General features: G+C 37.7%; 1 protein-coding gene across 1 annotated transcript in view; it reads left to right on the top strand.

Annotated features, from left to right (window-relative positions):
• Hmcn1 (hemicentin 1) overlaps nucleotides 1-20677 on the top strand; it is a 402633-nt gene that overhangs the window by 237627 nt on the left and 144329 nt on the right. The window contains exons 32-38 of the mRNA XM_028775780.1: nucleotides 950-1231; nucleotides 1897-2005; nucleotides 2845-3014; nucleotides 4288-4442; nucleotides 7487-7610; nucleotides 19463-19564; nucleotides 20369-20545. Coding sequence (XP_028631613.1) covers nucleotides 950-1231; nucleotides 1897-2005; nucleotides 2845-3014; nucleotides 4288-4442; nucleotides 7487-7610; nucleotides 19463-19564; nucleotides 20369-20545 — 1119 coding nt within the window. The remainder of the gene's footprint in view (nucleotides 1-949; nucleotides 1232-1896; nucleotides 2006-2844; nucleotides 3015-4287; nucleotides 4443-7486; nucleotides 7611-19462; nucleotides 19565-20368; nucleotides 20546-20677) is intronic.

Below are 20677 nucleotides of genomic sequence, written 5' to 3'. Positions count from 1 at the left end.
AAAAGAGATAACAGCATGAGTTAAAACAAGCAGTCTTTCAAATGAGTTTAGGTAATGAGGTAACAGATAATTGTGAAAACTTAGCTGTCAATGTAGTCAGAAGTCTGATAAAGAGTAAACAACAATCTACCAGTTATATATTATTTTTAAAAAATGACAGAGTCCACTAGCCAACAGTTCCTGTGGTTTCCATAGTCTCTTCGGTGAAGTCAGTCTGTCTTCTAAGCGCAGAAGCCGCAGGGATTTTTTCTGTGGAATGGATACATGAGAAATGACTTACCTTGTTTTAGCCAAGTCATTTGACTCAGGGTATCCAGTTGTGTTTGTCCACATACAATCCAGGCTGTATGTTCTAGGAGTCCAGTGTCCGTCTTCTGAAACCATCTTGGACTAACTGTTAGAGGCTTTGGGCATTCTATCAGCCATAAACTTAAAATATACAATTAGCAGACAACTGAGTACTTTCTAATGTCTTGACATCTACTTGCTTTTCTATTGAAGCCTTTGTGGGAGTTTTTTCACTATATAGAGATAAGAGTTGGAAGATTCTGTTGTAATACAGAAAAATATTTACAAAAGCTAAGGCTAGCAAAACATAGTTCGTTCCTTTAACCACCAGCCCTTTCATTTGAAATTTGGAGCATCTTAATTATTGGTTTTCAGCAATAAGGTAAAGTGGTTGCTAGAATTAAGATCCCTCTCTGCACTTTGTCTTTTGTTAGCCCAATGATCCATAGCGTTCCAGAATAAATAGAATAGTTGTAGATTGGCTGAACCGAGAAATTCTTCCCTCACCGGCTTAGAGGGAATCAAGCATGTAGGAGGTTCCTGTGGTCAAAGTGTATGAGGAAAAAATGCCTTTTTATTTACTTAAGATGTTCTTTTATGATGTTTTTTATGTTCTTATGGGAGAACTACCTGAAACATTACTTACTATTTTCCCTCTCAGTTCCTCCAGTAATTGAAGGTGACTTGACCACTCCTTCAAATAAACAAGTTGTTATTGGTCACTCACTTATCCTGGAGTGTAAAGCTGCTGGCAACCCTCCTCCCATTCTCACGTGGTTAAAAGATGGTGTGCCTGTGAAAGTCAGCGGTAACATCCACATAGAAGCCGGTGGCAAGAAACTCGAAATCTTGAGTGCCCAAGAAGCTGACCAAGGACAGTACATATGTGTGGCTACCAGTGTGGCAGGTGAACGGGAAATCAAGTATGAAGTTGATGTCTTAGGTAAGTAAGGATGCCAGGGCCTGGATGTCAGACTCACAGTGCTGGATTATTGAACAGATGTTGGGTCATGTACTAATAATGCAATCTAAGTTCAGGTGTAGTGGACTTTTCAAGTCTTTTCAACTGGTGGGGTTCTCAGTAGAGTCCCCTGATCTCAAATCCATGCATCTCAACACTGATTTTGATGACTGTGCTTTGCTCTTACCAAGGCACTCTCTAACTCTATCCACCACAGGTTGCAGTGAGTGACAAGGGTGCTCTTTGTCATTGCCACTGTGTCCAGCTGGAGAAAAGAGTCTCTGGGCCTGGGCAAATCATCTTGCAATCTTGTGACTATAATTGCAGCCAGGAGATTCTTAGGTAGATGTTATTATGAAAATAACCAATATAAAACATGGATAATTTTTACATTAGCATAGCATCTATGGCACCATAGTATGTGACAGAGAAAATTCCCCAGTGACAGAAGTTCATTCATCTTGGCAAGTGCTCATTGTAAAAGGCATACATCCTCAAACCCCTTGAGTACTAAACTCTTCTGAACGGTAACAAGTTTCTAAGCAAATACTTCGAATTGTTTGATGTCAGGGTGTGTTCCTTCCTGTAGACATTTTTTTTTGCCTGCTACACTCTGTCTTTTTGTTTTGTTCTGTCTTTCTTTCTAGTGCCACCGGCTGTGGAAGGAGGAGATGAAACATCTTACTTCATTGTGCTGGCAAATAACTTACTGGAGCTAGACTGTCAGGTCTCAGGCTCTCCCCCACCAACTATCATGTAAGCATTTTGGTATGTCTTCTAAATACCTCTCTCACTTTTTAATATAAATGTTTGGAGAGATTTTGACATTGAGAAGTATCAGTTCAAAGTCATCTTCCTCTTTGAAGAGATATAGTCTATGTACAAGGCAGCTGGTACTTGATATTCAAAAAGCACATATTGTCACAGTTGGAAAATTCTATATATTATCTCAGAAATTCTATTTTTAGTCAAAAGATATACAGTATTAAGCACTATGAACATTAGAGTTCCCTGAGGCACGGACACATGTAAGACTACTAAATAAAAAGAATAAAAGAAACAACACTGGAGAAATGGAAGACCTCAGCATGCTTACACGCTTGCCTTGATTCCTGCTCTCTTTTTGACACTCTCAAAGCATTAGTGAATATTCAATTTACAATTCTAAAGTGGTATGAAGCATGAAAAAGGATATTTAGATGACTACAGTTCATAGATTATTAAGTGATAACCTCCCCAAAGCTATAAACCTCTATGATTTCAGTATTTGATTTACAAACATCGCAAGCTCAATTGCATCTCATTGGTCAATATTATTTAAACATTGCAGTGAATAGTATCATTTGTCCCCTTCTGCAACCTAGGCTGACTAGAAGGATAATGAACTCATTATAAAGTTCTTAAGGTCTAACTCTATGCCAGTCTCTCTGAGAGACTGTTTTCTTTCGATTTCTTTTCTCCATATTGTTTTATAGCAATTAATTAGGAGATTAGGTGAATGAATAGTAGATAGTAAATATAGCATACACACGACCTCTAGGAAAATGCTTATAGGCAAAATGTATCTAAATTATTTTTTTTGCCCTTTTCCATAGGTGGCTAAAAGGTGGTCAATTAATTGATGAGAGAGATGGATTCAAGATCTTACTAAATGGTCGGAAACTGGTTATTGCCCAGGCTCAAGTGTCAGACACAGGCCTTTACCAGTGTGTGGCAACGAACATTGCAGGAGATCACAGGAAGGAGTTTGAAGTGACAGTCCACGGTACGCTGAAGAAGAGATGGGTGCAGTGCACTTGAACCTACCCTGGGCTGTATTCATCATCTAATCCAAATGGGAGTAGAGTCATCTAGAGAAGTCTTGAGTTGTATAAAGTAATGCAAAAAGGGCAGCTGCAGTTAAATATGGCAGATTCTTTTCCTGATGCAGAGATTCAACCAAAGTATCACCTGAATTAGGTTAGACAAAAGTTAAGTGTTAGCAAGTGTATTGCATGTGGTGTCAAAGGGTGAAGAGGGAGATAGACTATGAGAGAAGAGGAAGGCAGCAACTTCCCAGTAAATGGGGTTATGTCAAGCTTTAACGATTTGACCCAAGCAGGAATGATTATAAACAATGTTTTTTAGAAGCAAGGCTTAGGGTACAATTGTAGGATCCAGGAACATAAGTACATTCACAGAACTGGCCCATTTAAGGTTATGACCATGAATCTAATGACAAGAACAAACCTCTGCCAGGGCATTATGTGTTCCACTTGCCAGCAGAACTTGAGAAGGAAGGGACTGGAACCAGAAACTGAAGAGCCATTTAGAGTGCACAGGAGAGGAATTTGTGAATGTCAACTACATTCTTCCTTCTGTTTCTGTATATTCTCTTTTAAATTTTGTTTTTCCATGTCCCACCATTAAACACAAACAAATCTAGTCCACGGTCTCAATTCCAGATTCTTGAGAGAGAACTAACCAGTAAGCCCAGCTTCAATCACCTTTACGGCCCAGGTTCAGTCAGCCTTACTAGAGACAAAGTCAAATGTATAAATACTGCTTGAGTGTGAAGCTAGTCTAATGAGGTCACTTCAGAGAAAAGGATAATGATAATTATCAATTGGGAAAATAAGCCAATAGGTGAGCGAGCCAAACATACATGTAAGGTCTCAGCAACCATATGAACATTTTGGTTATTTGAATAATTAAAACTCAGAGGGACGAGTAAGTGTTATCTAAAATGGCTAAAAGTTATACTTTAAATGTAAAATGAAGTTGTCTCATTCTTTGTGAAATAAATTATTTACAAAAATTTAAAGTTTCAGGTCCCTTAGCATATGTTAAATGTTTTTGCTAATCCTGTGAGAATTTTATATAAGCATATGATGTAACTTGACCACACACACTCATTTCTCCCTCTACCTCTTTCTGGATATATCCAACACATAGATCCCAATTTTATGCCTAGAGTTTTCTTTCTCTAACCTGAGTTCTTTTGGGCTGCTCGTATAAGTGTTGTCGCCTCATTCTCCCCCACTCTTCTTTTCATCTAGTTCCTCCAACAATCAAGTCCTCAGACCTTCCTGAGAAGTCTGTGGTGAAATACAAGCCAATCACCTTGCAGTGCATAGCCAACGGCATTCCAAATCCATCCATTACATGGCTGAAGGATGACCAGCCTGTGAACACTGCCCAAGGAAACCTCAGAGTGAGTGTAAGATACTGAGCCAGATTCAGACAGCTTTCTACGTCTTGCTAATTTTATCATCTCACTTTTTTCTTAATTATAGATTTTCTTAGAGGGTGCAGTTGGCAGAAATTTGGTTAAAATCGGTTTTCCTTCGTTTCTTAATGGAATTAACTAATCTGACAGATAGAGATCTTAGCATAGGAGTTGGTGTGATGATTTTGCTTTATGCCTTCCAAAATTGATGTCAAATGAATAAAACTTATTTCTGACTAATATGTTGACTGTGCCCTCTTGTCATTTAATTATGTCTTAGTGAATATTTAAGGAATTAGAAACTAGGTAAGCAGTTGAGTAGATGACAGATTTCTAACTATATTACCTAATTGATACACTTAGACATCAGAAACAGCTGGACCAAGTGGTATAGGTGAGTATAGTCAGCTATTCAAGAGCCTGAAGCAGAAGGATTGATGTTCTACCTTGGCTATAGAGAAAGTTTGAGCCTGCCCTAAGCAAGCTAGTGAATCCCTGTCTTGAGTTCTTTCTCTAATAGAAATGATGTAAATGTCTATTTGCTTATTAATTCTGTTTCATATCTGGTAGAATTAAATGTAGACCTCTGTAAGAAGGAAAAACTCAGTACACAGACTTCAGATATAGTCTGGGTAAGTGTGGGTATAGACAAACATCAAGGAGAGTGTGCTCCCTCTTCGGGATCTGAATGCAAACAGTGTTTTGAGGAAGAGAGGAAAGGAAGAGGGGTGTTGGCATACAGCAGTGGTGCATGTAGGAACCACTTACGCAATACTGATTGCCTTATCTTTACAAAGGCAATTGGAGACTTAAAGAGTTTGAACTGAGGAGTAACATGAGCAAGTGTACATTTTAAGTAGTGTACACACTACTTAACAAGGATTATATATAAGAGACATAATCCAGCAATTTCATCACTTAATAAACATCATGGTATTCCTCCACAACCCTAGATGGCATAGTCTAGAGTACTCTTGGACTTGAAAGTACATGTCATCATTTATATGGACCATTGTTGGTGAAATCACTGCTGTATATAGTACATGACTGAAGTTAACTTGCATCCTTCCTGAAAAATTAAGTTGGTGAGCTAAGAGTTGATATGCAAAACCACTTAGAACCAATTTGCATTTCTCTAGGAGACAGAGGTAGAAATTTGGTATTGTATACCAGTTACAGAGAAGAGAATAATTTGATACAATAGTTGAGTCGTTGAAGATTGATGAAGGATAGGTTATGAAAGATGAGAGACACAGGGGGTGTATAAGGAAAACTGAGACTCTAAACTACATAATTACAGGGATGGCACTGACCACCAGTGAGATAGGACACTCTGGAAGAGCATAAAGGAAGGTATTGTGATTTTAGTTTCAGGCTTCTGGAGTTTCCATCAGTTTGAGATACATTGGCAGAGATGGTGGACATATCAGTGGGTCATTGTCAGTGGTTGTGGAGAGCAGCAGAATGATATGGCTGGAAGTATTGGCATACTGTTTATATTTCAAACTTTGGACACAAGTAAGTTAACCCAAAGCATAAGGAGCTACAAGGAAAGACTAGAGGAGATCAAGCCAATGAAGGTGTCAAGAAGTTATGACATTAAAAGCCAGGTGCAAAGTCGTAGGGGTGAAAACATATGTATAAACGCACTGCTTAGCGTGATTGCACAGCTTGACTGGAAAATAGGTTAGCTGGGAATTCACTTGGGACCATGGAGAGATCATTTGGGGTTGGAATGTGGTGAGCCTGGAGGGCTAAGCTGAGTTCAGATTTCCTCCTGGGCAAAGTGGGGAGCCATGAATGAGCTTTGAAAGCAGACTAGGAAAGGGATCAAATTTCCTTCTTAAATAAATTATTCTGGCAACAGAGTGCAAGATAGATTAACAACTGGGGAGGTTGGAGACACTGGAACATCAGTTAAGAAGCCATCATAATCCCACAGTGGTGGTGAACGTGGAAAACAGGAGATCTGAGACACATGGCTATGGTATAATTAATAGAAGTCAACGTGGGCGCCAAAACCCAGATGTCTGGAAAAACTGTGGGCGCCATTAAGCAAGACTGGGAAAATCCAATGACAAGTCAGTTTTAGGAATAGGAGGGAATAATTTACGAACCTAGTTCTGGACAGTTTGCATGTCAACCTGTCCTAAGACTATGAGTGTAGAGTTCAGAAGACCAGCAGAGGCTGAGACTGTAAATTCAGATGTGGGCTTTAGTATCTTTTTTTTTTTTAACCAAAGTCATGGGATTAGATGAAAACTCTAGAGAGTTACCATTCCTGTTTGTACAGCAGAAAGAGGAAGCAGTTTCTGTAAAGTAATGTCTAGGAGAGCCTGAAAGTAAGAATGGAGGAATACTCTATCTTAATGCCCAGTGAGTACAGACCATCAAGAAGTCAGGACACCCAATGCAATGGATGGTAAGAGAGACTATATTTAACTGCAGAGACTACTGGGTAATGTGATTAGATGTTATTGGTGACTATGGACTAATCAGTTTTAAAATAGTGACCTGTGATTCACCAGCTTGAAAGGGGCATAGACCTGGTTGCAATGGAGTTAAGAGAGGAATATGGAGAAAGAATTTATCGGCATTCCTATTATTCATATTTTATAACTTTTACAGTTTTTCTGGCCCCTGTAACAATTTCATCAAAAAGGATTGTTGCCTTAAAGCCATTTATGAAGTGTTACATAAATGTGGTCATGTTTTTTTTTTTCAGAGAGTTTAAATTTTCATCACATGCTTTATAGTCCGGTCTCTCACTCAAAAGGATTTTACGATTATACCAGCAGGCCAGCCTTAAGTTATTTTATTTTGTGTCTTCAAATGAATAATAATAAGTTTTTAAAGGCAAATTAGTCTATTTTCTCATTCATAATGAGGCACTCTGGTTCTCATATATTGGATTAGCTTAAGATATAACACTACAATTAAACATTACACGTTTAAATGAACTTTTCTAACTCAGTGGATGCTTTTACATCTAAACATAAAATACTGCCATGCTTTCTGTTCCCAATTAGATACAGTCCTCTGGTAGAGTTCTACAGATTGCCAAGGCCCTTTTGGAAGATACTGGTAGATATACATGTGTGGCTACCAATGCAGCTGGAGAAGCACACCAGCACACTCAACTGCATGTGCATGGTAAGAGTATCTTTATGGCTCTCTCTTGTATGTGAGTATGCATGTGTGTGAGTGCATGCAGGCTGGGGATGTGCACACATGTGAGCAAACACACATATGTACATCACCGATCAACTGTCAGTGTCATTTCTCCTGTGCTATCCACCTTGTGGGTTTATTATTATTAAAGTATTTTGAGTTTTTGAGAATGTAATACATGTATCTTATATTCATATTATGCACCCCTCCCTTTCCTACCTCCAAGTTTTCCCATGTCCTACACTCCCTCATGACCTCTTCTGTAATTATTGATCAGCATATGCATATACTGAGCCTATATAATGTGGCTTGTATGTGTCTACTATTGTCATCTTCCTAAACTGCCTTTTTTTTTTTTGAGACAGAGTCTCTCACCAGGCCTGGTACTGGCTGATTAGACTAAGCCAGCCAGCCAGCTAGCCAGCCAGCCCTGGAGATCTACTTGTCTCTACCTCTCAAGCCAGGAAGGATTATAAGTAGCCTTCCCACCTTGATGGCTCTCTTTAATGGGTGGTTCAGAAGCACAGGAGAAAAGGGAAAATAAAGCTTCTATAAATTCCAAATGTGGAAAGAAAATGTTTAATTTCATCTATATGGGAAAAAACCTACATAATTCATTGAAATTACAGTTGCTCATAAATGTCTTCAGTTTTCAGGTTGTTAAATAGGATGCTCAAGTTTTTATGAGTGTGTGTATATGTATATGCGGTGCACATGGGTAGAAGCATGTGGTGTGTGTGCGTGTGCATGCGTGTGTGTGTGTGTGTGTGTGTGCATGTATGCATAAGCACATGAAGCTATTCTACATATGTGAAAGCAAAAAGTTGATGTCAGGCGTCATTCTCAATTGCTTGTCACCTTATTTGTTGAGTTAGAATCTTGTGCTGACCATTTAGGCTAGCCTGGTTAGCCAATTTGCTCTGTGGATTTCCTATGTCTGTCCTCCTGCTCTAGAGTGTCCATAGACTGCCACACATAATCCAGATTTTTACATGGGTTCTGCAGAGCCAAACTCCAAACTTGGTTCCTCATATTGCATGGCAAGTTCTTTACCCTCTGAGATATCTCTTCGTTCTTCAATGTTTAAAAATGATTCATATCACTTTAAACAATAATCCTCTACAGAAGAGTTTGTTGGAAAAGATGAAGCATCAGGGCTGAGCCTCGACTTTGTCTCCAATTTTTGTGCAAGGTTTTTATTTTGTGAATTGGAGCTACCGTTGACTCAGGATCTTCTTCTATGTGCTTTCATAAAGTGTTTGGGTGTCAGTGGAACATATCATCAACATCATAGCTTCACTGTAAACGTGGAAGGTGGAAGACTTTGAATAGACTGCTTTGGTTCCCCACAGGTTTATCAGGACAAGGTCTGGAGTTTTGCAGAAGTGCTTTGACATCTCCATGTACACATTGTTCATTTTGTTTTAGTCATGTGGTTTGTCCACCTTTTTATTTCTTTAGATGTCAATTTATCCACATATTCCTTCCACATTTACTGGGGGATCCAACCTGAAACAACATCCCAGGGTCTAACATAATTCAAGTTACATAGTAGGTGGTTGCATTTGTTGATATATAATAAAGTAAACTGAATGATTTTTAAAATGCCAATGGCCCATTGAATTCTTCTAATTTGCTTCTTTACATATATTCTTTTATTTGAGTGAGCCAGCCAGAAAAAATATTTTGTTCGCTAAATGTTTTCCATAAACCAATTTCTTCTGTCCATGGTCCATCAAATAGGAACACCCACTATGAACACATTTGCACATATAAACATGCTCCTTAAGAATAATTAATTTGAAAAAAAGAATAATTAATTTGAAAGATAATATCAAAAAGTAACCCATTTCTAATTGGTTCCTTATCCTTGAGAGACTGGGAACACACAGACACTGCTAGCCTTTAATTTAATTAATTTAATTTAATTAGCCTTTAATTTGTGAAGTTTTGCATGAGTCTATCTCTGTCATCCCAGTGTTCCTTGACAGTTGTCTCAAGCAACTCCTCAAGTTTGTGCTTGCATTTAAAAGTTGCCAAATTGTGTATGGCCTGTAGTTTCTCCTTCTCTGAACTGCCTTCCATCTTCCTTGCATAGTACAATGGCAGTATTTGGACAAATACTGAGTCAATAAAGGGTGTTATAGAGCTTTGTCAGTTAATTCCAGAAAAACTGAAAACTTGAGTCCCTGAATCCTTCATCAAATAGGAACAAAGTACAATGGTGCACATATATATGTGTGTATGTGTGTGTGTGTGTGTGTGTATATATATATGAACTTATCATAATGATACCTATTACTATATATGATGATGAAAGATTTATTTAGAGTATAATAAAAATCAACAATGGAAAAGAAAAAAGTACCTAAGGAAAATACATGTCTGTAGATGTACATCTGACCATGGTAGCAAAGCGTCAGAAGACATGACTTGGGTGTACATCTTCATGAAACATCATCAAAGATAAGGGAAGCAAGTTGTACTCATCTGAGTTCATGTGCAAAAAAAGAGAAACAGGGCTTAGTTGCTGAGAAAGGCTCAGTGGAGATTGCCAAATAAAGTGGGGAACATGGCCCTATCTCCTTCACACAAATCACAACAGAGAGGTAAGCTCGAACAAGAGCTTAAAACATTCCATCTGCTGTGATATTCATTTGTCTGGATAACAGCTCATCTCCAGAACAGAAAATAATGATGAAGTGGGTTTGTAATGATGAACCTGGAGGAAGTGGTTGTCTACATGCTTGTGCCTGGAATCTGGACAAAAGCTGTGTCTCCTCTTGGCGCTGAGGACAGCAACGTCCCCATTGGAAGCCCGAGGCTCCAAACTTGAATCTGTCTTCTACTATGCATATATTAATACTCATGATGATAATTAGAGATGTGAAAATATAAGAGTTTCCTAGAAATTGATTAATTAAAGACTTTGAATAGACCTCAGAGGCTGAGAGAACAATCTAGTGAAATATGAAGAACTATGCAAAATATATTTTGAAAGAAATTACTTAAAGATGCACATATTGAAACAATTGCATATTATTTGGACTTGGTCTCTCCAATTACTGTAGATACAAATTTGACTTCATAAAGAGCTCAGTCATAGAAGCTAATGTACTTGGAATAAGGGAGAAATGATATACCCTTTCTTCTCTTACTGTATGAGTGCTACCAAATGCTATGTCCAATTCACGATAGCCAACTGAAAGAAAAATTGAGAAAATATATAGGAAAGCAATCATGTAGCTTCATTCCATTGTTAACTCACATAACACACTCAGCAGTCACATTTAGTTAAGTTTGTTTAGCCAGTCTTTACAGATGAGCACTGTACTCTGAAACTAGGCACTTATTACAGTTGTCACACAAAATGTTCAATCTATAATATTTGGTATTGCAATTTCTCAATACTTTCATTTCTCATAAAAATATCTTAGATTATTCTATTCTTCTCCATCATTGTAAAAAAAAAATTAACAAGAGTTGAAATAAGTGCAGGAAGAAGGCATGGTCTCTTGGACTAGATCACCAAGCCATGACCATGAGACGAGGAACATTCTCATGGAATTTTCCAGGGATGGAATCTGTCTGTTATAAACAGCAGGAGTGCTCAGTAGGTGGTCTTTTTTTTTGATCATCAAAAGTTTCATAATTCTGGAAGTTTTTGTTCTCTAGACCAAATTATGAAGTTATATCTAAACCCAAAATATTTGCCAAGTGAGACAGATGTTTCTACAAACAAGTAGTTATTTGAAGTCTAATAACACAAGCATTCATTTCATCTGCACGTAATTATTTCCTATGGAAAAAAAATCAGCCAAGGTGATAAACCCAGAAGAAATAGAACGTTGTAGTGTAAAAGCATGGGCTTCAAATGTGGGTCTTAAATGGTCACCTAATGTCTGTGAGACACTAAGCTTAGATGTGAATCTTCTTAAAGTCCTCATCCGTAAGGTTGATAATAGTTGTGAGGGTCGTTTGAGGTTTCAGTGAAGGACGACACATGAAAGTCTTAGCTCAGTGCCTGTCTCCCAGTCAGCATCTGTAAATGGTAGCAGGAGGACCGTTTTTGGCAAAACACATGTTTGGCTCCTGGCCCTTCTCCCTGTACTCCTTTAACAACCATGCTAAAGGGCTGCTGCCTTTCCCCTTGGCTGGGAACCCTTTTGTGTCTGTATTAGCTGTCTCATAAAAACATTAGGAGGACTCCTTATTTTTATTTTATATTTTAAAAGTATTTACTTGGCTAACATCTGCTAACACCCACTCAAACAAGGTTTCTCTATCATTTCTGTGTTTTGTTTAATAGCTTGCCTGTGGCCTCGTGGAGACTTGGGAATGTTCTAGGGAACTGTTCTGTTTCTTTCTTCATGGCCAAGTTGAGGTCAGGATTCTGCTGAACTATGTTTTTAGTGTGGATTAATTTATTTCCGCTGTTTTCAGATATCAGTGAATAGGGGGCATTAAATCACTGGCGTCACTTTTACATCAGTTTTAATTAATTCAGACTTAACCAGGATTTCACATAGTCAGTTTATGCCCCAAATGGCTGAAGGACTAGACAGAGTCCAGCTCATGATGTTTCAAGAAGGTACTGTGGTTTTTGGCATGGTGTGTACATGCTGTTTCGGGGAGAAGAAAAAAATGAAAAGAAACCAGAGAAGCGAGTACCATTCACCCTCACAGAACACTGACCTCCTAAATCAAGACTACAGCGTGTAAATGCTATAGAAAAAATACATATTTATATTGCATTTACTTTTATCTCCGATATTGGGTAGAGACATTGGGTTTTCCTTGTAGATATTGTATGACTTTATGATGTTATTCTCTTTGACTTGAAATAAAGGGTTATCATAAGCTTCTGAAGACAGGTATATAATCCGACCAGATCAAGTATATTCAGGATGGTATGGCTCTAGACAAAAGACAAATAATCTGCTCAAAATTTGGGGTATTTCTGATCCTTTTGGTTCTTGTCAGCCTGGGATGCTAACCATAACCAAAGATCGTACCTGGATAGGAGCCTTTGGCCTTCAGCTTTCTGAGTGGAGTGTGCATGTATATGTATGGCATATGCTTGTATGTACATATATGTACAGCTGGAGTCACCTGCATGTATATGAAGTAGCCAGTGGACAACTTCAGATATCTTCCTCGTTTGTTTGTTACCTTATTCCTGTGTGTTATTCAAAGGAAGATATTGATGTCTCTAATTTTTAATGATAATTTTTCCTTTTCTCAATACATGTTGGGACTCTGGCTTAACATGTATATATTTATAATTAGCATGTTATTTTTGAAGCAAAGTTATGGTTTATTTTGAGAATATTTTTAATAGAGCCATAACCCTGGGTAAAAGAAAGAGGCAGCTTAGAGAAATGGCTATTTTTACACATAAATGGTGTGACCTTCCTGGGAGTAACCAATGGTATCTATTCTTCAGACATATATTTTAGTTTTGTTTGTAGTGTATGTACTGAGGGTTATAACTTGCATCTATCTGAATAATAATATTTTCAAGCATAATAATGTTTTCAATTAACAGTGGTTTAGTTTTGTTGTATATGATTTTTGTTTCCAGGCAGCTCTGTTTTTCTTCCCCTTCCTTTCCATCATCTGCCAGCCAACCTAATTTACTATTATGGTTCCATGGTATTTCATATGAATAAGAAAAGAAAACCCTCCAAATTTATAGTTTTTACTGTCTTTTATCCTTCTCTGTTTTGATACCTTTACCAGTGTCCCTAATTTATTCCTACATATTAATTATCACACTGAAAACTTCGGTTTAGCATTTCTTGTGGGACCTGGGCTAGCACTGAACTTTTTGAGACTTTGTTGTTTTGCTTACCTAGGGAAATTCTAAATGCCAACTGTCATTAATGATTTAATGACATTAATGATTTAATTTTTGGCTAGTGAATTCTTTGCTGCTAGTCACTTTCTTTCAGTCCTATAATTTGTTAGCCTACTGCCTTTACCCTCCAAGGATTTTGATGAGAAATCAGCTGCTAGACTCACCTTGTACATGATAAGTTATGTTTTTCCCATGCTGATTTTAAGATTTTTTTTTGTTTCACATTTGGTTTAAAACAGTTTGGTTATATTATACATGTCTTTGATGTTTTTCAAGTAGGAGCTTGTCAAGCTTATCAAATATGAAAACTAGTGTTGTCTATTGGATATGAAAACAATTGTTGTTCTTCAGACTTGGGGAAGATTTAGCCACTTTCTCTGAGTTATTCTTTTGAACTGTTTCTCTCTCCTGTTCTCAAGAACTCCTGTCATGTTGGATAATGTCCTATGCACCTCCAAAGACAGATTCATCTTTCTTAATCTTTCATATTTCTTCTTCTAAACCTGTGTGATCTCGCTGTCTTCAAACCCACTGACTGTTTCTTCTTCCAACATGCTTCTCAAAGATTCTTTTGAGCGCTTACTGAAATTTGGGATTCCAGAGTTTCTACTTGACTTTTTAAATAAACTCTGCCCTCTATATCATTACCCTCTATATCATATAAAGTTTTATTTTTTCTTTTCATTTATCTTTCCAAGCAAAGTTTCCATGATTCTGAACAGACAGAATAGCTAATGTAAAATGTGGTCTTCTAAATCCAATACCTGGACTTCTTAGAAAAGAGATTATTCTGCTTCTTGTTCTGTGGATGCCCATGCTCTTATTTTCCTTGTACGTCTTAGTTTTTGGTTGAAAAGCCATTTAAAATAATGCAGTGTGACAGTTCTGAAAATCCTATCCTTGTGCCTCTGTGGTTTTTACAGTTGTCACTGCCCAGACTTTTCTGGTTGCTTCTTGTTTATGTTCCTGACACTCACCCAAATCCGCATACTCTGCTTCTAACAACTGTTACTATGGAAATTCATATATTAAAGGGGAATTCAGTTGGAAGACAAAATTAATGCGCTGTATTTAAAGTGGGGAATGTATCCCTGATTACTTGGAAGGGGCTAATGCAATCACGAGGATCATTAAAGGTAGAAGAAGTGTGTATAATCTCAGGGTGATAGCACTAGTTTCGAAGGGATGAAGATGGCTACGAACCACAGAATTCGAATGGCCTGTAGATTTTGGAATAGCTAAAGAAACAGCTAGCTTCTCCTCTCATATTTCCCCAGAGAGGAATTCAGCTGTGTTGGCACCTCTGTTTACACCCAAGGAGGCTATGTTGAACTTTTGACTTGCAATTCTGCCTTGCTCTAAACTAGCAAGCTTACCATGATTTACTGTAGAAGCAACAGAAAGTAATTTAGTGACCTCTGTGAACAAATCAAATAAACTCTGTTTATACAAAATTAAAATACCCTTGAGAGAAGTTTGCACTAAGCATATTCCAAGCCTAGTTAAATAACAGCAAATCCTGCAAACGATTCCTAGGACAAATGATAGCAGCTGTCTTGCAATGATAGAGTTTAATTTTTATTTCATTTTATTTAATGTGTTTGGGTGTTTTGCCTACATGTATGTCTGTGTACCACATGCATGCCTGGAGTCTGCAGAGGAAGAAAAATGTGTATGATTCTCTGGAACTGGATTAATAGCTGGTTGTGAGCCCCCATTGTGGATGCTGCCTGGGTTCTTTGGAAGAGCAGACAATATTCTTAACTATTGAGTCTTCTCGCCGAGCTCCCAAGTGTTTTATTAACTCCAAATCTATGCAGTCCACTTTGGTACTTACCCTAATGATTTACTGAGAGTGTGGACTATTTGTTTTTGTTTTTTTTTTTAATTAAATTATTTTATTTATTTATATTCCAACTGTTGTCTCCTTTCCCAGTCCACCTTCCCAAAGTTCTTCAACCCACCCTCTCCCCTTTGCCTCTGAGAGGGTGCTCTACCACCCACCCACTCCTACCTCTCCCAGCATCCCTGTTTCTTGGGGCATCAAGTCTCTACAGGATTAGGCACATCCTCTCCCACTGAAGCCAGACAAGGAAGTCCTCTGCTATGTATGTGCTGGGGGCCATGGACCAGCTCATGTATGTTCTTTGGTTGGTGGCTTAGTCTCGGGGAGCTCTGAGAGGTTCAGGTTAGTTGATACTGTTGTTCTTCCTATGGGATTGTCAGCTCCTTCAGCTCCTTCAGTCCTTCCCTGCTCCCTAGGGGTCCCTGACCTTAGCCCAATGCTTGGCTATAAGTGTCTGCATCTGTCTCACTCAGTTGCTGGTAGAGCCTCTCAGAAGACAGCCATGCTAGGCTCCTTTCTGCAAGCACAGCATGGTATCAGTAATAATGTCAGGGTTTGGTGCCTGCTCATGAGATGGATCTCAAGTTGGGCTGGTCACTGGATGGCCTTTCCTTCTGTCTCTGTTCCATTTTTGGATTTTGTTTTTAATTCTTTAGACTTACTTTTTCTCATTTTATGTGTGTGAGTGCTTTGCCGGCATATATGTGTATACATCAATTGCATGTTGATACCCTTTGAACTCAAAAATATCACTGGAATCCTCTGGACCTGCAGTTAGAGATGGTTATAAATCGCAGTGCAAATGATGGGACTCAAGCCCTGATTCTCTGTAAGAACAAGTGCTCTTAACTGTTGAGCCATCTCTCACGCGGAGACTAACTGTTTTTAAGTTTGGATGCTCTGGGGTGAGTGGTGGGAATCCAGTGAGTTCGAATGCCACAAGTTCACCATCTTTAATGAGGTTAGCCCTGTTTGTTTTTCTTGATTAAACACTTGACTTCTGAGTGGTTACACATCTTTGGTTAATTTTCTAAATTCTGAAATAGCTAAATTTTTTTTGTAACGTTTCCAGTGTTATTATTTCTCTAATTGTGAAATGAATTTTTCCGAGACTTTCCTCTGTCCTTCTCGATGAGGTCCAATCTTTTTCTATTTAAGCTCTCTATTGATGTGAGAAGTACCCAGGCCACTGCACAGCCCTCGTGCTTCTGATTCCCACCAGAGGGTTTTATTGTAGCAGCTGTGACTGTCAGAGCCTTCAGCAAGCACTTCAGTCCAGAAGGCTCTAAGCAAGTGTTTTAGTGAGCGTGGTAAGGAATGTGCCATGCGCTGTCTATTATTCTTTTGACAGTTGGAAAACCAGGTAGTCATGGCAGCCATGCTCAGAGCTTTCTTCAGTCTTAAACACCAGACTGGTAATCAGGCCTCAGTGTACCAAACAGGAACGATGACACAGTTAAACAGGAAAGGTGACTACATTAAACCACCTGTCTGCAAATGGAATTGTTGGAGTGAAAAAGAAGGGCTTCTAGGGTGAGTTTAAGTCTCCAGAGAAACAGATGTTTGCCTCACAAAGGGATTTCCCTCCGAAGCAGACTTTATTATAAACATATAATAAATTTAAATCTTAATGACTTAAAAAAATCTTAATTTTTGCTTGTTTTCTTTGGTGGCAGTCTCAGCTTTTTGCTTTATTATGATAAATTAATTACAATAGACTAAGAGGTTTTTTCCTAGCCTCTTAGTTGATTGGATGGGCCACTTCCTAGGTTTTGAGTTGAAAGCTTAGAACATTTATTTCCATTGTAATGTATGCTTTGAAATACATTAATTAGGGCTCAAGGATTTGCTTGTATTGTGCCCTGCTATGGTGACAGCCACAATCTCCAAAATCAGTCTTTCTGATTACTTTTTTATTTTCTAAACATATACTTTTGTCTTAATTTTATCTTCAATGGGGATTTTATCTCATGTACATAGTTTAATGTTTTTGGTATTAATCCCTGCTCCTCTCATTGTAACTCCACTAAATGTACTCTACTGACCACTATTGTGTGGCTGAATATACTAGTGATGTTTGCAGAAAATATATATTCTTAGATAGCTTTTATTATGTACACATTTATATAAACCTACACGGGTAATTTTGATGTTTTTTAAGATTTATTTATTTTATATATGTGAGTACACCATTGCTCTCTTCAGACACACCAGAAGAGGGCATTGGGTCTCATTACAGATGGTTGTGAGCCACCATGTGTTTGCTGGGAATTGAACTCAGGACCTCTAGAAGAGCAGTGAGTGCTCTTAACTACTGAACCAGCTCTCCAGCCCCCCGTAATTTGAATTTTTATAATCCTTTTTACATTTATTTTTCTTTCACATTACAGTTGATTTCTGTGCTTTTTATGAATTGTGCATTTGTTTAACTCATAAGACATTGTAATTATGAAGGATTATCCATGATGTTTTATAACATTTTAATAAGTATGAAGCAAGTTGCTTTGTCATACTTAATTATTTTTGTTTTATATACTAATATGTCATATACTAATGTCCAATTGTTGTCTGGGCTAACTCCAACCAGCTTTTCATGTTAATGCTTTCTGAGAACTGTCTGTAGGGTGTGTGTGCGTGTGTGTGTGTGTGTTGCATTCACCTGGGATAAATAGAAAAGCAAAAGAGATATTTAAAACATTTAAAAAAATAAAAATATCACTAAAATCAAGTGATGGTGACACACCTCTAATCCCAGCGCTTATAATGCAGAGACAGGCAGATCTCTGAGTATGAGGCCATCCTGGTCTACAGAGAGAGTTCCACGACAGCCAGAGACACAGAGAGATACCCTATTGTAAAAAAAAAAAAAAAAAAAAAAAAACGAACACAATTTTAACTAATTAAAAAACTTAAATATTTCAAATTGCAATTTTGATTTATATTTTGGACTTTATCTCCGATATTGTATTTTAATCTGTAAAATGCATTATTTCTGCAAACTCTGAATGCTAACTTATATCTGGTTTCATTTCTGAGTAAGAAGAGCTCTTCCTGTGCCGTTGCATTATTATCGGAATATGATATTGATGTTCTAAGTACTCCTTTTGTAAATTCCTGTTTTCCATGAATATAAAATAACAACAGTACTAATAATGATTGTTTAAAGTTGAAAGATTTTTCTTATCATTTTTGATTTGTATAAAAAAGAAAAACCATTTAATTGGCACTCAAAAATTATTCTAATTTTTATAAAATGTATTGGGGTAGTCATGCCCAGAAGAACACTGGGTATTTTCAGGCACATTCATCCTTTCACTGGAAATGTTCAAATGGGGAAATTGGCTAATGTCAAAAGTTATTCTTAGTTCTGTCAGTGAACTGAACTTAAAAATTATGCTTTCAACTTTGTTTCTTTTTCTTTTATTTGGGAGCTATAATTGTATCCTTCATCCCTTCCCTGAAAATCCTCCCATGCACACCTTCCTGTTATCATTCGTGCTCATATCCTATTTCTATATTAATTGTTGCTACGTGCATGTGTGTATATTAATATACAAAAATATTTCTAATGTAACCTTCTCGGTCTGTATGATATTACTCATATACATATTTTTCAGGACTGACCATTGAGTACAGGCTAAGCACGCGATGTTCTCTCCCCTGGAGATGACTGTCTCCTGATCTCTCTTGGCATTTCTTAGCTGCCTGTGGTTCTTTGTGTACAGTTGGGGCCTCATGGGCTTTCCCTTGTTCACACAGGCATGTCTATTTGGTGTTCTTGTTCAGCTCATGTTTAAGCAGACATTTTGGTGACACTTTAAGGATGTGGCTTCTGATGTTCCTAGGAGAAACAGCCTCACAGCAAGCTCTCTGATCTGCTCAACATTCTTCCACTACACTAGTAATCTATAACTCAAAGCATTTTCCTGTCTGATCACTGACAAAAAGGTGACCCAGAAAAATCTATAAATTTTTAAATCTGGTTTTCAATTTTCTTTAATAGTATACTTTACTTTTGTTTCAAATAACAAGATCTGTATGAGGAAGAGAGAAACATTTTCACTGAGAAAATAATCTCAGTTTAAATATTATGTTTGTGTGACCTCATCGTATGCTTGGGCCTTGCAGAACCCCCCAGCCTGGATGATGCTGGGAAGATGCTGAATGAGAGCGTGGTGGTGAACAGCCCCATTCAGCTGGAGTGTAAGGCCACAGGCAATCCTGTTCCTGGTATGTTTATGTTGCCTCTCTTCAATTGATGAACGTCTACTGTTTCTCAGTGTGGCAAAATTGGTATGGGTATCATATATCAACCAGTTTGTAACAAATAAAAGTGATAGGGTACATTTCAAGTGACAGTATCATTAGGGAGTCCATATTTTTGAATTCTTGATAGCTTTTACTTGCATGAGAGAGTTGTTCTTCTTAATGTACAAATATGCAAATGACTTATCATCCTGTCTCTCTTGTGATCATAAAACTTACCATTGTAATGTATGTCTGTGTACTTTGAAAAATATTTGTATATTTTTCAGAGAATATTAGTGGTATTGGATAAACCAAGCTGCTCCTAAATGCCAATCTTTCTAGTGCCCCTGTAATTTCTTATGCACCACTCTGTCACTCCTAGGCTATTCTTGTGAACTGATAGCAATATGTAAAATCATGGAATCCAATATTGTGAATGGCAGATGGTTTTGACTTGGCCTGTCAACAATTTTCTAGGACATGCACAAAAAAATAAAATGAGATAGGCTAAGAAATTTACCTTCAAATACTATCAATGTATTAGAAACAATACAAACAATATCTTTTATTGGTTCAATTTCAGAACTCACTGGTTGGGCTCAAGAGTTTTCTTAGAATTATCATCTCTTAAAAGTCAACCCCCCAGAGATATCTAGGCCAATTTAACTCAATTAGTGTAAGAATAAAGCATTTTTAGTTAGATACATCTTAATATACTTACTTCAAATTCAACTTAGTTGAGTGAATTTTGAAAGGAAACTTTTACTTCTCGCCTTCTCTCTTCAGTTATCACGTGGTACAAAGACAACCATCCACTCTCAGGCTCCATAAGTGCAGCCTTCTTGAAGAGAGGGCAAATCCTTGAGATTGGAAGTGCTCAGATCTCAGATGCTGGCATCTACAAATGTGTAGCCATCAACTCTGCTGGAGCTACAGAATTGTTTTACAACCTACAAGTTCATGGTAAGCGCTACATCTCTCAGGTTCATACTAGGTTAAGGTCACATGGATAACAACCATATGCTTTTATCAAATTATAATGTGAGTAACCAACAAAACTATGCTATTGATATTTTTACATAAAGACCGGGGTCC

The sequence above is a fragment of the Grammomys surdaster genome, unplaced genomic scaffold, assembly GCF_004785775.1.
Source record: "Grammomys surdaster isolate TR1022 unplaced genomic scaffold, NIH_TR_1.0 259, whole genome shotgun sequence".
NCBI classification, from domain to species: Eukaryota; Metazoa; Chordata; class Mammalia; order Rodentia; family Muridae; genus Grammomys; species Grammomys surdaster.
Note: the sequence above shows the minus strand (reverse complement) of the source record. Positions and strands in the feature narration are given on the sequence as shown.